General features: G+C 43.9%; 2 protein-coding genes across 2 annotated transcripts in view; both read left to right on the top strand.

The window, feature by feature from the left end:
* LOC140716282 (uncharacterized) overlaps window positions 1–13,764 on the top strand; it is a 240,220-nt gene that overhangs the window by 126,457 nt on the left and 99,999 nt on the right. The window lies entirely within an intron of this gene.
* On the top strand, window positions 4,787–9,729 carry LOC140716161 (splenic IgW, short secretory form-like). Its single transcript, XM_073028809.1, has 4 exons — window positions 4,787–4,847; window positions 5,972–6,274; window positions 6,363–6,698; window positions 9,089–9,729. The coding sequence occupies exons 1-4, from the start codon at window positions 4,787–4,789 to the stop codon at window positions 9,217–9,219; spliced, it is 831 nt and encodes a 276-aa protein (XP_072884910.1). The 3' UTR covers window positions 9,220–9,729.

Genomic DNA, 13,764 nt, shown 5'->3' with positions numbered 1-13,764 from the left:
GTACTGTCTGGTAACACTTCAAGTGACCATGAAACTGCAAAAACAATGTGACGGCCGATCTTGTTCATTTATTTTCCCTCAGGGTGTTCACCCTGTCTGTGCAATAGGGGAGATTCATTTCTTCACCAATGTAGATTATTCTCATCTCACCTTGTTGGTACTGGCATATCATTGACCAGAGATGAACAGGAAATGCTGGGCTTGTCAGTGACAAACTCGGCCATTGGGGAATGGTGAAAGAATAATTTCTACCAGATAACTGTTCAGATACCCACCTGTCAGTCACTTTAAGCAAACCTTCCTTCGAAGAGATCTGGACGAAGAGGACAGCGACCATTCTGTGTGAGGTGGTTCCCAGTGATTTATAGGGATTCAGTGTAACCTGGCAGGCAGACGGAAGGAAAAGGGAAGATGGGGTGAGGACTGTGGGTCCAGACAGCAACGGAGGTGAAGACATGATCACCAGCAGACTGATACGAGATTCAGTCCTGGGTGTTTCTGTTATTCTGTTTGCATTAAATGCAGCTGTCATGTACTGATGATCTGTCTTGACCTAACACAACCAACAGAAATAAAATTCTGAGCATTTCCATTTCTAATCCACAGAATTGTCAGTCTTTATTCAAAATCCTGACATTGAAGAGTTGTGGATCGACAAGACTGCTACCGTGAAGTGCACGGTTATCTGTACAGATCCGGAAGATATCCACATCTCTTGGCACGTGGGCAGGAAGGAGAAAACTACAGGAATTGTTGAACAACAACCGCAGGCGGACGGGTCCCGATACAGAGTGCTCAGTGAACTCCAGATCAGTGTGGAAGAGTGGTTCAGTGGGGTGGAGTACGAGTGCTCTGCTCAGGGATCTCCTTCATCTTCCCGAGTGTCAGCACGGACCAATAGTACCAAAGGTGGGCAAGAGTCCAGCAATTAAATGGCCAGCATTAGTTACCTGAGTCAAAATGTTTGACATTTCATTTGTTTTCTTGTCTATTCCAGTCGAGATAAAAAGTCCCAAGGTCAGACTGCTGCCTCCATCACAGGAAGAGACCAAGAAAAGGAAAACGGCCACACTGGAGTGTGTGGTCTCTGGGTTCTACCCGGACCAAATAAATGTCATCTGGGAGAAAGGCAGCACCGTGATCACCACCAACACCAGCGCTACACCGACCACTCTGGAGCAGGGGTGGACTTTCAGTGCCAGACACTTCCTGACCGTGAGTTTACAGGAGTGGAAGACAGAATCAGTCTTCAGCTGTACCGTGATTCATCCCCCCTCCGACACCCGTATCAAGAAGCAAGTGAAGAACGTCCAAGGTAGGGTCCTGGGACTCAGCCCATTATTGAAATTGTTTACATTGTGCTATGAATTCAAGGTCAACACTAAATCACGGTGCAGCCCTGGTTTAGTTCTGTGAATGAACTGATAAAGTTCAAAGTACAAAGTACATTTATTATCAAAGTCTGTGCACTATATACAACCTTGAGATTCTCTTCTTGCAGGCAGTCACAAAACAAAGAAACACAATAAAATTCACAGTCAGTCATCCAATATGTGAAAAAGAAAGAACAATTTGTTTTCTGTTCTCAACCAACATAACCAGAAGCTTCACCACAGAAACAATTGCATCTCTGAAAATGGTTCATCACTTCAGGAGAATCCAGACCATTTTACTGGACAGTCTGCCTTTGAGCAATATCCCAGCCTCTGACAAAGCTGCAGCCAATTTTAGTTACACCAAACAGAGAAAAAGGTGCATTTTAATATTTGTGACAAAAGCTAAGTATTTCTCATACTTAAAATTTGAAAAATGAAGTGTATTTTTTTATTTTTTTTAATTAGTTTTTCTATACATTTTACAAATTAAAAACCCTAAATCCCAATGAGGAACATTAATACAGTGCAAAATTAAGCATACAATGACAATATGCTACAAAGGAAGAGAATTTGACAAAAAAGCACCTAAATTGAAGACAGGTAAACTTAGTATCCTCCCCAAGCCCCACAACACAAGAAAAAACAACAACAACTCCAGACCAACCACAACACAATACAGAGAGTATAAATCAGGACAATCAAACTCCTGGACTGTGAATACACTTAGCAACAGAGGATAATACTGCCTACTACCAGAAAAAAAAAGGGAGCTGAAAGCAAGGGACCGAAAAAAAACCCTAGTCAAGAGGAAGGTTATGAAAGTACTCGATAAAAGGTCCCCAGACCTTATGGAACTTTAGATCCAAATTAAGAACTGAGTAATGAATTTTTTCGAGGTCCAAGCAGGCCATAATGTCGTTAAGCCATTGCACATGAGTGGGCGGGGCAACATCTCTCCATCTAAGGAGGATCAAGCGTCTAGCCAGGAGAGAGGCAAAGGATAATATTCGGCATTTGGTCGGACCCAGACGTAAATCTGTCTTGCCCCAAAAACCCAACAAAGCAATTAAGGGGTTTGGTTCTAGGTGCTGATTCATAATACACGATAACGTAGTGAAGATATCTTTCCAAAATTTCTCCAAGCTAGGACAGAACCAGTACATATGGATGAGAGAGGCCACGCCCCTCTTGCATTTATCACAGAGCGGACTAATGCTAGGGTAGAATCGAGATAGTTTAGATTTAGACATATGGGCTCTATGAACAATCTTAAACTGTAAAAGGCAATGGCGAGCACAAAGAGAGGTTGAGTTAACCGATTTGAGAATTGAGTCCCAGCTCTCATCGGATAAGAAGGTATTTAAATCCTGCTCCCAGGCCATTTTAATTTTATCCACAGGGGCCCGTCGTAAGGCTGCTAATTTATCTCGAATAATTGATATTAAACCTTTACCTAGTGGATTAATGGAAAGAAATAGGTCCATAGCATTTTTCGCAGGCATTTCAGGAAAGTATGAAGTGTATTTTGTTGAATTTTTTTAGTGAAACTTTGCTCCATTTCCAATTCCACAGACACACTCTGAAATGTTGGGTATTTTCTGTATTTGTTTTAAAAAGTGCCTGGTAACCGTTTAATTGACCACAAAACTGCAAAAACAATGTGACGACTGATCTTGTTCATTTACTTTCCCTCAGAGTGTTTGCCCTGTCTTCACAATAGGGGAGATTCATTTCTTCACCAATGTAGATTATTCTCATCTCATCTTGTTGGGACTAGCATTTCATTGACCAGAGATGAACAGGAAATGCTGGGCTTGTCAGTGACAAACTCACCATTGGGGAATGGTGAAATAACAATTTCTCCCAGATGACTGTTCAGATACCTGCCCGTCAGTCACTTTAAGCAAACCTTCCTTCGAAGAGATCTGGACAAAGAGGACAGCGACCATTCTGTGTGAGGTGGTTCACAGTGATTTACAGGGATTCAGTGTAACCTGGCAGGCAGACGGAAGGAAGAGGGAAGATGGGGTGAGGACTCTGGGTCCAGACAGCAACGGAGGTGAAGACATGATCACCAGCAGACTGATACGAGATTCAGTCCTGGGTGTTTCTGTTATTCTGTTTGCATTAAATGCAGCTGTCATGTACTGATGATCTGTCTTGACCTAACACAACCAACAGAAATAAGATTCTGAGCATTTCCATTTCTAATCCACAGAATTGTCTGTCTTTATTCAAAATCCCGACATTGAAGAGTTGTGGATCGACAAGACTGCTACCGTGAAGTGCACGGTTCTCTGTACAGATCCGGAATATATCCACATCTCTTGGCATGTGGGCGGGAAGGAGAAAACTACAGGAATTGTCGAACAACAACCGCAGGCGGACGGGTCCCGATACAGAGTGCTCAGCGAACTCCAGATCAGTGTGGAGGAGTGGTTCAGTGTGGTGGAGTACGAGTGCTCTGCTCAGGGATCTCCTTCATCTTCCCGAGTGTCAGCACAGACCAATAGTACCAAAGGTGGGCAAGAGACCAGCGATTAAACGGCCAGCATTAGATACCTGAGTCATATGTTTGACGTTTCCTTTGTTTTCTTGTCTATTCCAGTCGAGATAAAAAGTCCGAAGGTCAGACTGCTGTCTCCATCAAAGGAAGAGACCAAGAAAAGGAAAACGGCCACACTGGAGTGTGTGATCTCCGGATTCTACCCGGACCAAATAAATGTCATCTGGGAGAAAGGCAGCACCGTGATCACCTCCAACACCAGCGCTACACCGACCACTCTGGAGCAGGGGTGGACCTTCAGTGCCAGACACTTCCTGACCGTGAGTTTACAGGAGTGGAAGACAGAATCAGTCTTCAGCTGTACCGTGATTCATCCCCCCTCCGACACCCGTATCAAGAAGCAAGTGAAGAACGTCCAAGGTAGAGTCCTGGGACTCAGCCCATTATTGAAATTGTTTACATTGTGCTATGAATTCAAGGTCAACACTAAATCACGGTGCAGCCCTGGTTTAGTTATGTGAGTGAACTGATAAAGTTCAAAGTACAAGTACATTTATTATCAAAGTCTGTGCACTATATACAACCTTGAGATTCTCTTCTTGCAGACACTCAGAAAACAAATACAATAGCATTCAGGGTCAAGCATCCAATGTGTGAAAAAAAAACACATTGTGCAGACAATAACGAAGATTCAAAGAATCCACAGAACCTGAACCGCAGAGTCCCTTGAAGTAAATCCACAGCCACGTCACCAGTTCAGCACTGCAACCGGTCCAGGAGACCGATGGCTGCAGGCCACGGCCACGGAGCCAGGCTCAGTGCTGAGGTGAGTGCCGATGGCTGCAGGCCGCAGCTGCAGAGTCAGTTCAGTGCTGAGGTGAGGGAAGCCTCACAGAGTAGTGAGATGAACAGCAGTTCGGCCTTCACTTGTGATGTCAACATCTTCATGTTTTTAATCTGGCTAGGTGATAAAATCAGCCAATCTTAGATTAGTTCTCCACTTTCAGCCAACATAATCCAGACTTTCACCATAGAAATAATTGTATCCCAGAAAATATTTCATAACTTGAGGGGAATCTGAATCATTTCACTGGACAGGCACTGTGGAAATCCCTGATACTTGTCTTCAACATATTCCCTCCCTCTGCCTTTGAACATAATCCCAGCCACTGATTAGTGCCTCAGTTGGGACTGAATTTCCAACAGAGCAGCTCTCCCTCTGCTCCTGTGTGGGAATAGTCAGCCTGAACAATGTGTAGAAGCCTCCGGAGGGCGGCTTGAACACACAACATTCTGACAAAGCAGAAGCAAACATTAGTTATACCTAATAGAGTAAAAAGTGCATTTTAATATTTGTTAGAAAAGCTAAATATTTCTCATACTTAAAATTTGAAATATTAAATTTATTTTGTTGAATTTTTAACGTGAAACTTTGCTCCATTTCCGATTCCACAGACACACTCTGAAATGCTGGGTATTTTCTGTACTGTCTGGTAACACTTCAAGTGACCATGAAACTGCAAAAACAATGTGACGGCCGATCTTGTTCATTTATTTTCCCTCAGGGTGTTCACCCTGTCTGTGCAATAGGGGAGATTCATTTCTTCACCAATCTAGATTATTCTCATCTCACCTTGTTGGTACTGGCATATCATTGACCAGAGATGAACAGGAAATGCTGGGCTTGTCAGTGACAAACTCGGCCATTGGGGAATGGTGAAAGAATAATTTCTACCAGATAACTGTTCAGATACCCGCCTGTCAGTCACTTTAAGCAAACCTTCCTTCGAAGAGATCTGGACAAAGAGGACAGCGACCATTCTGTGTGAGGTGGTTCACAGTGATTTACAGGGATTCAGTGTAACCTGGCAGGTAGACGGAAGGAAAAGGGAAGATGGGGTGAGGACTGTGGGTCCAGACAGCAACGGAGGTGAAGACATGATCACCAGCAGACTGATACGAGATTCAGTCCTGGGTCTTTCTGTTATTCTGTTTGCATTAAATGCAGCTGTCATGTACTGATGATCTGTCTTGACCTAACACAACCAACAGAAATAAGATTCTGAGCATTTCCATTTCTAATCTACAGAATTGTCTGTCTTTATTCAAAATCCTGACATTGAAGAGTTGTGGATCGACAAGACTGCTACCGTGAAGTGCACGGTTATCTGTACAGATCCCGAAGATATCCACATCTCTTGGCACGTTGGCGGGAAGGTGAAAACTACAGGAATTGTCCAACAACAACCGCAGGTTGACGGGTCCCGATTCAGAGTGCTCAGCGAACTCCAGATCAGTGTGGAGGAGTGGTTCAGTGGGGTGGAGTACGAGTGCTCTGCTCAGGAATCTCCTTCATCTTCCCGAGTGTCAGCACGGACCAATAGTACCAAAGGTGGGCAAGAGACCAGCGATTAAATGGCCAGCATTAGATACCTGAGTCAAAATGTTTGACATTTTCTTTGTTTTCTTGTCTATTCCAGTTGAGATAAAAAGTCCCAAGGTCAGTCTGCTGCCTCCACCTCAGGAAGAGACCAAGAAAAGGAAAACGGCCACACTGGAGTGTGTGGTCTCTGGATTCTACCCGGACCAAATAAATGTCATCTGGGAGAAAAACAACACCGCTACCACCGTCAGCACCGTGATCACCTCCAACACCAGCGCTACACCGACCGCTCTGGAGCAGGGGGGTACTTTCAGTACCAGACACTTCCTGACCGTGAGTTTAGAGGAGTGGAAGACAGAATCAGTCTTCAGCTGTACCGTGATTCATCCTCCCTCCGACACCCGTATCAAGAAGCAAGTGAAGAACGTCCAAGGTAGGGTCCTGGGATTCACCCCATTATTGAAATTGTTTACATTGTGCTATGAATTCAAGGTCAACACTAAATCACGGTGCAGCCCTGGTTTAGTTATGTGAGTGAACTGATAAAGTTCAAAGTACAAAGACATTTATTATCAAAGTATGTGCACCATATACAACCTTGAGATTCTCTTCTTGCAGGCAGCCACAAAACAAAGAAACACAATAGAATTCAGAGTCAAACATCCAATGTGTGAAAAAGAAAGAACAAATTGTGCAAACAATAAAAAAATTCAAACAAACAATCCACAGAACCTGAACCGCAGAGTCCCCTGAAGTAAATCCACAGCCACGTCACCAGTTCAGCACTGCAACCGGTCCAGGAGACCGATGGCTGCAGGCCACGGCCACGGAGCCAGGCTCAGTGCTGAGGTGAGTGCCGATGGCTACAGGCCGCAGCTGCAGAGTCAGTTTGGTACCGAGGCGAGTGAAACCTCATAGAGTAGTGAGCTGAATACAGGTTCCAACTTCGACTTCAGCCTCAATGCCTTCATCTTTTGAATCTGGCTCGGTAATAAAATCAGCCAATCTTTGGATTGTTTTCTGCTCTCAACTGACATAATCCAGAAGCTTCACCATAGAAATAATTGCATCTCTGAAAATAGTTCATCACTTGAAGAGAATCCAAACCATTTTACTGAACAGTCTGTCTTTGAACAATATTCCAGCCTCCAATTAGTATCTCAGTTCAGCTTTCATTTTTGGTGTTGACGTCTTTATCTTTTTAATCTGGCTAGGTGATAAAATCAGCCAGTCTTAGGTTTGTTCTCCGTTCTCAGGCAACATTATCCAAAAGCTTCACCATAGAAATAACCTCAGAAAATACCTTCACAGAAACTATCCACAGAACATGAACTGTCCAGATATCTGCCAACCTGATGGTACACTTATTTCTGCAACTGCCAATAATCTCCCTCCTGCTCCTTTATTCATTTTTCTGCTTCCCATACCAGGTTCCTCCTCACCCCTTCACTTCTCCCCACCTGCCCATCATCCCCATTTGGTTCCCCTCATTGTTACTAATCAATGTACCGAGTCTCCAAGCAAAGAATATACTGAGCTGTGTCTCTGCTGAGAAATCTGCATGCTTCTCTGTCTCACAGACCTCTGTCTCACAGTGAACCAATTTACAGTGTTTATAAAGGGATTCTAAACCAAGAAAACAAAGATAATGTCAAACATTTTCACTCAGGTAACTAATGCTGGCCATTTAATCGCTGGTCTCTTGCCCACCTTTGGTACTATTGGTCCGTGCTGACACTCGGGAAGATGAAGGGGATTCCTGAGCAGAGCACTCGTACTCCACCCCACTGAACCACTCCTCCACACTGATCTGGAGTTCGCTGAGCAGTCGGTATCGGGACCCATCCCTCTCCGCTTGATGGGTGTGAATTCTTTTAGTTTTCTCCTTCCCGCCCACGTGCCAAGAGATGTGGATATCTTTGGGATCTGTACAGAGAACTGTGCACTTCATGATACCAGTCTTATCGATCCACATCTCTTCCACAATTGATATGCCAAGAAGGCATCGTTCTCCCTTGCACTCTCAGACCTGATGGTGGATTTGAAACTATCGCTTACCTGACACTGTCTGTGCAGTAATCAACCGGGAAACAGAAATATACTTGTGAAGTGAATCACACACCCTCCGGTTTCAGTGATGACGTCAACATGACGTATCAAGAGGGAGAGTGATGTCTGAAGGATAATTCATTTATTTACAGAACTACATAACTAATCCCTGTCCCTACTATCAATCTCGTTGAGTGATGTACAGATAATCATTGCACTTTGAATCAACTCTTATCACTAGCAGTTTTAACCCCATCTACTGGGCAGGAAAGGTATAAGATTAGGTCACCTGTCCATTCTGTCTCAATAATTTTAGCTGTCTCTGTTTGCAGATATAATGAAAATAAGGTAGTGAGCAAAGCTCACACCCATGTTTACAATCTGGAGAAAATCTTCTTCTTCCCTTTTCACTGTCTCTTCAGTGTTAGTTCCTCAAAAAAATATCTCTGCAATTTTGTATTTGCTTCAGTCTCCAGTCTGTTTCCAGTGTTTCCTGAGAGGCTCTTCTGTCGATTGTCCACTCACTGAAATGTAGGTGCCTGGATTATTTTTGAATTGATGCCCAATCCTCGTGAATGTTGTGACCTTGTGTCCTCAGATCCTTTACCAGGTTCAGAGTGCACATGCATTTATCATGGCTGACATACCCTCATCCTGATAGGATGTGATATACAGAGGACAGAGAGTGGGAATATGTGGGGATCCCTTTTTTCCAAGCACAGGAAAAGATGTGAAAATATTTAATGCTGACATTACTGAATTTTCTATTTCCAGGTGGAAAATGTCCCCGCGGTTTTTCGAAGCCTGTGCCAATGTTCTTTTATCAGAATAATCTCATTGCAACATTCTCAGATGGTTCTACCCAACAGTATCACTGTTCGGCAGGAAAGTGTGAAATAAAGTGATTGGTTCTATATAAAATTCGTCAATGAATTTCATTACAATCTACTTACAGGATTCCAGACCTGCCGCTGGAATCCTTTGGAATGGACGTTTGATAGAGAAGAAAACACCTGATTTAAACTGTCTCTCCTCTCCACATTTCAATTTGACTTTCCAATATCCTCATGGCCATCTATTTCAATTTGTCCCCCTCCCCCCACTACTTTCAAATCTCTTAGTACCTCTCCTTTCAGTTAGTCCTGACGAAGGGTCTCGGCCCCAAACGTCGACAGTGCTTCTCCTTATAGATGCTGCCTGGCCTGCTGTGTTCCACCAGCATTTTGTGTGTGTTATTTCAATTTGACTTCCCATTCCCATTCTGACATGTCTGTCTGTCGCCTCCTCTACTGACGTGGTGAGGCCAAAGTTCGGACCTCATATTCCATCCAGGTATCTGCCAACCTGATGGCATGAATACCGATTTCTGCAACTTGCAGTGATCACCCCCTCTCTCCTTTATTCATTTTTTTCCAATTCCCATGCTAGATACACCCTCAACCCTTCACTTCTCCTCACCTGCCCATCATCTCCATTTGCTTCCCCTCCTCCTGAACTCTTTCCCCCACGGTCTACCGTTCAATCTGATTCCTTCTGCTTCAGCCATTTATCTCTTCCACTTATCCTCCACCAGCTTCTTACTTCATACCCCCTCCCCATCCACACCCTTCCCCCCTCACCTGGTCTCACCTCTCATCTGACAGAATGTATTCCTTTCCACTCCACCCACCTCTTATTCTGGCTTCTGCCCCCTTCCTTTCCAGTACAGGTGAAGCCATTCAGCCCAAAAGATCGACTGTTTATTTCCCTCCATAGACACTGCCTGACTTCCCATGTTCCTCCAGCATTTTGTGTGTGTTGTTCAAGATTTCCAGCATCTGTAGAACCTCTTGTGTTTCTGGTTGTCCATACACTCATTCATTTGTGTACATTGTTGCTTCAGTGTGACTCAGATCCCAATTCCAGTTTCCTTGGCCAGATTCCCTCCTGTCTGACTCCAGTCAGCAAGAACTGGAACCTGTTTTTCACCCAGTGGCTGTGAGGCACGAGGTGATGAAGGTGAACGGGGCAGAAATTCCAAATTGACTCAGTCAAAGGACGGATGACCCTTCGATAATGTTGGGCACAAGACAAATTGGTGAGACAAGACACAGGGGTCTAACCAGTCTCCTGTCCAATCTGACATGATTTGTGTGTAATTCCTGGATCAGACAATTTGTTAAAGTTACATTGATCCAGGTGTGGGACACTGAATTCAATCCAAGAGGGAAACTCGGTGATCCCAAGGAATGTCACAAAGGAGAATGTTTTGTTCGAATTACTCAATCATTTACAGAATTACATGCTTCTTGTGGGATAACACCAGCATTCAGTAATAAGGGGAGCGATCCTGACTGACTCTGCCAGGTTTTATGAGGGGATCGCGTTCCCCAGGGACTGCTGAACCTCAACACCATGCTGATATGGGACATAACTGAGAAACCTGCAGAAAACTTTCATGTTTAACAACATCACAGTGTTGATTAATCTGAGATTCACAATTCAGTAACCCTTCAGTGTACACCTAGGTTTGCATATTTATGATATTACATGACAACAATAATCATCTAGACGACACCCACAGATTTCCTGTTCTAAGAGAAAACTGCTCATAACCTTACTGAAATGAGAAAAGTTAAGAAATCCACATCATACTTTGTCAGATGATCCGTCCAAGTCAGACTGGACAGTGTGTGTTACATCTGCTCTTTCTTCAGACAAAGACACTGACTCACAGTCTCACTGAAGGTCTCAACCATGACACAAACACAATCAGCCTCACACTAAATGTCAAAGAGTGAAAACACCCAACGTGCCTGAAGGTGACCGAGTGTGTAAATGGTGTACGCAAAGTGCAGAGAGCTGCAGTGTAAGTGAACTGATGATCGTGATGTTACAAGTATTACTCCTTGTAATAATGATCAGGGAGGCACAGAGAGAATTGGATTTACCGACAAGTACCTTCATTGTCTCAATGTAAGATATGTGATCTTACACGACCAATACCTGTGTGCACACCTGCTGAGTTTCCCGACCTTCCATGAACAGTCAAATATTAAAAAGATTATACCAGTTAAAAAGGAGACTTTGCTGCTAGCCACATGTTCCTTGTCGCCCCGTTTTGAATCTCCACATCCATGAGGCACCTCATATCCACGATAGTGAATCTCCTACGGAGCCATAGCTGCCAGCACACTTGAAGCATCTACCTTTAAATTCATCCCTGACCAATTCAAATGTCACATTCCAGTGATATTTGCTAAAGTCACCTGATTGACCTCTAACACCTCCTTATTGGTTCTGATCGAGAAGTGACAACAGGTAATCTATGGCTCTTTGTCCTCAATCAGCAATCAGCTTGATCACACAGTGCTGAGACAGATCCCAACAATCACAGACCTGCATGTTATATCCAACCAAAGAACATCTCACATATGTCTTCTTCTTTGGAAATGATGCCTGGGCGGTCCAGCACATCATTTTGTCTACTTCAAAACACTGATCAAGCCAAGCAACTTCATTTCACAAAATGGAAGTCATAGAGTCTCGTCATAAAGTGGCAGCCTCCATACCTTCAAACACACGGCAAGAATAAAGACAATAGGTCTGTTTGATTCCGCTGTCCTGATTCATCCAAATTCACTAATCTATAGATGGTAGTTCTTTCTGACCAACAGTGCATTGGGAGATGACCTCAACAACTTCACTTGAGTGTAATTACACAAAAGTGACACTAACCCGAACAAAGGGTTATTTTATTAATTTATCATTTCCTATCAATCACTGATCGCTCTGGAACTGAGGGACTTGCTGCCTCATTCCTGATGGTGATTCAGGTTCAGCTGTATTGCTGCCGGTCTGGAATCACATAGCAACCAGACCAGACGAGATTTCTTTTCAGAAGTTACCACAGCAAATACTACAAATTCTTCCAGAGTCTACATTTTATTCATTTATTATTTGAATTTAAACTCCCATCCACTGGGTTGGGATTTGAACCCATTTTGCCAGTTCATCAGTCCCTAACTTATGGATACACTCTGATCATTGCTGCTCATTTCAAGACAGACAGAGGCTGCAGTGTTTCTAAGCAAGAACGCTAAAGCTACAGGCACCAGCAGAAGTAGTGCAGGTGTATGAGTGAGCAGAGTTGAAAGAATACGATGTTTTCTGAAGTTTGTTATGGGTTGTGAAGGTTGCGGAGATGGGGAGAGGCACAGCCACAGTAAGACTGGAATGTCAGGATGTGAAGTTATTAAATGAGTGAATCCCAAGCTCAGCCCAGATGGAGAAAGGGATTCTCATCAATCAACAGTGTTCATTGTTACTGATCAATGGCACTGAGTCTCCAAGCAAAGAATATACTGAGCTGTGTCTCTGCTGAGAAATCTGCATGCTTCTCTGTCTCACAGTGAACCAATTGGTGCAGTTATTAGAAAGGGATTCAATACCTAGTTATCACATCCTTTGTTCTGATTTTCTTTTCTGAATCAAAACTTACAGGAATATGAGACATGTGATTCTGTCCTGGGTGTTTCGGTTATTCTGTTTGCATTAAATGCATCTGACATGTAGTGATGATCTGTCTTGACCTAACACAACCAATAGAAATATCTCCATAAGATTCTGAGCATTTCCATTTCTAATCCACAGAATTGTCAGTCTTTATTCAAAATCCTGACATTGAAGAGATGTGGATCGACAAGACTGCTACCGTGAAGTGCACGGTTATCTGTACAGATCCCGAAGATATCCACATCTCTTGGCACGTGGGCAAGAAGGAGAAAACTAAAGGAATTCACACCCATCAAGCTGAGAGGGACGGGTCCCGATACAGAGTCCTCAGCGAACTCCAGATCAGTGTGGAGGAGTGGTTCAGTGGGGTGGAGTACGAGTGCTCTGCTCAGGGATCTCCTTCATCTTCCCGAGTGTCAGCACGGACCAATAGTACCAAAGGTGGGCAAGAGACCAGCGATTAAATGGCCAGCATTAGTTACCGGAGTCAAAATGATTGATGTTTCCTGTTTTCTTGTCTATTCCAGTCGAGATAAAAAGTCCCAAGGTCAGACTGCTGCCTCCATCACAGGAAGAGACCAAGAAAAGGAAAATGGCCACACTGGAGTGTGTGGTCTCTGGGTTCTACCCGGACCAAATAAATGTCATCTGGGAGAAAGGCAGCACCGTGATCACCACCAACACCAGCGCTACACCGACCACTCTGGAGCAGGGGTGGACTTTCAGTACCAGACACTTCCTGACCGTGAGTTTACAGGAGTGGAAGACAGAATCAGTCTTCAGCTGTACCGTGATTCATCCCCCCTCCAACACCCGTATCAAGAAGCAAGTGAAGAACGTCCAAGGTAGGGTCCTGGGTCTCACCCCATTATTGAAATTGTTTACATTGTGCTATGAATTCAAGGTCAACACTAAATCACGGTGCAGCCCTGGTTTAGTTCTGTGAGTGAACTGAT

The sequence above is a fragment of the Hemitrygon akajei genome, chromosome 25 (assembly GCF_048418815.1).
Source record: "Hemitrygon akajei chromosome 25, sHemAka1.3, whole genome shotgun sequence".
Classification (NCBI taxonomy): Eukaryota; Metazoa; Chordata; class Chondrichthyes; order Myliobatiformes; family Dasyatidae; genus Hemitrygon; species Hemitrygon akajei.
Note: the sequence above shows the minus strand (reverse complement) of the source record. Positions and strands in the feature narration are given on the sequence as shown.

Excerpts from the sequence above, each read along its gene's own strand:
- LOC140716161 (XM_073028809.1), top strand. The coding sequence starts at position 4,787 with ATGAACAGCAGTTCGGCCTTCACTTGTGATGTCAACATCTTCATGTTT. Across the intron at positions 6,275-6,362 it reads ACGGACCAATAGTACCAAAG|TTGAGATAAAAAGTCCCAAG; the intron begins GTGGGCAAGAGA and ends TGTCTATTCCAG. Across the intron at positions 6,699-9,088 it reads GCAAGTGAAGAACGTCCAAG|GTGGAAAATGTCCCCGCGGT; the intron begins GTAGGGTCCTGG and ends TTCTATTTCCAG.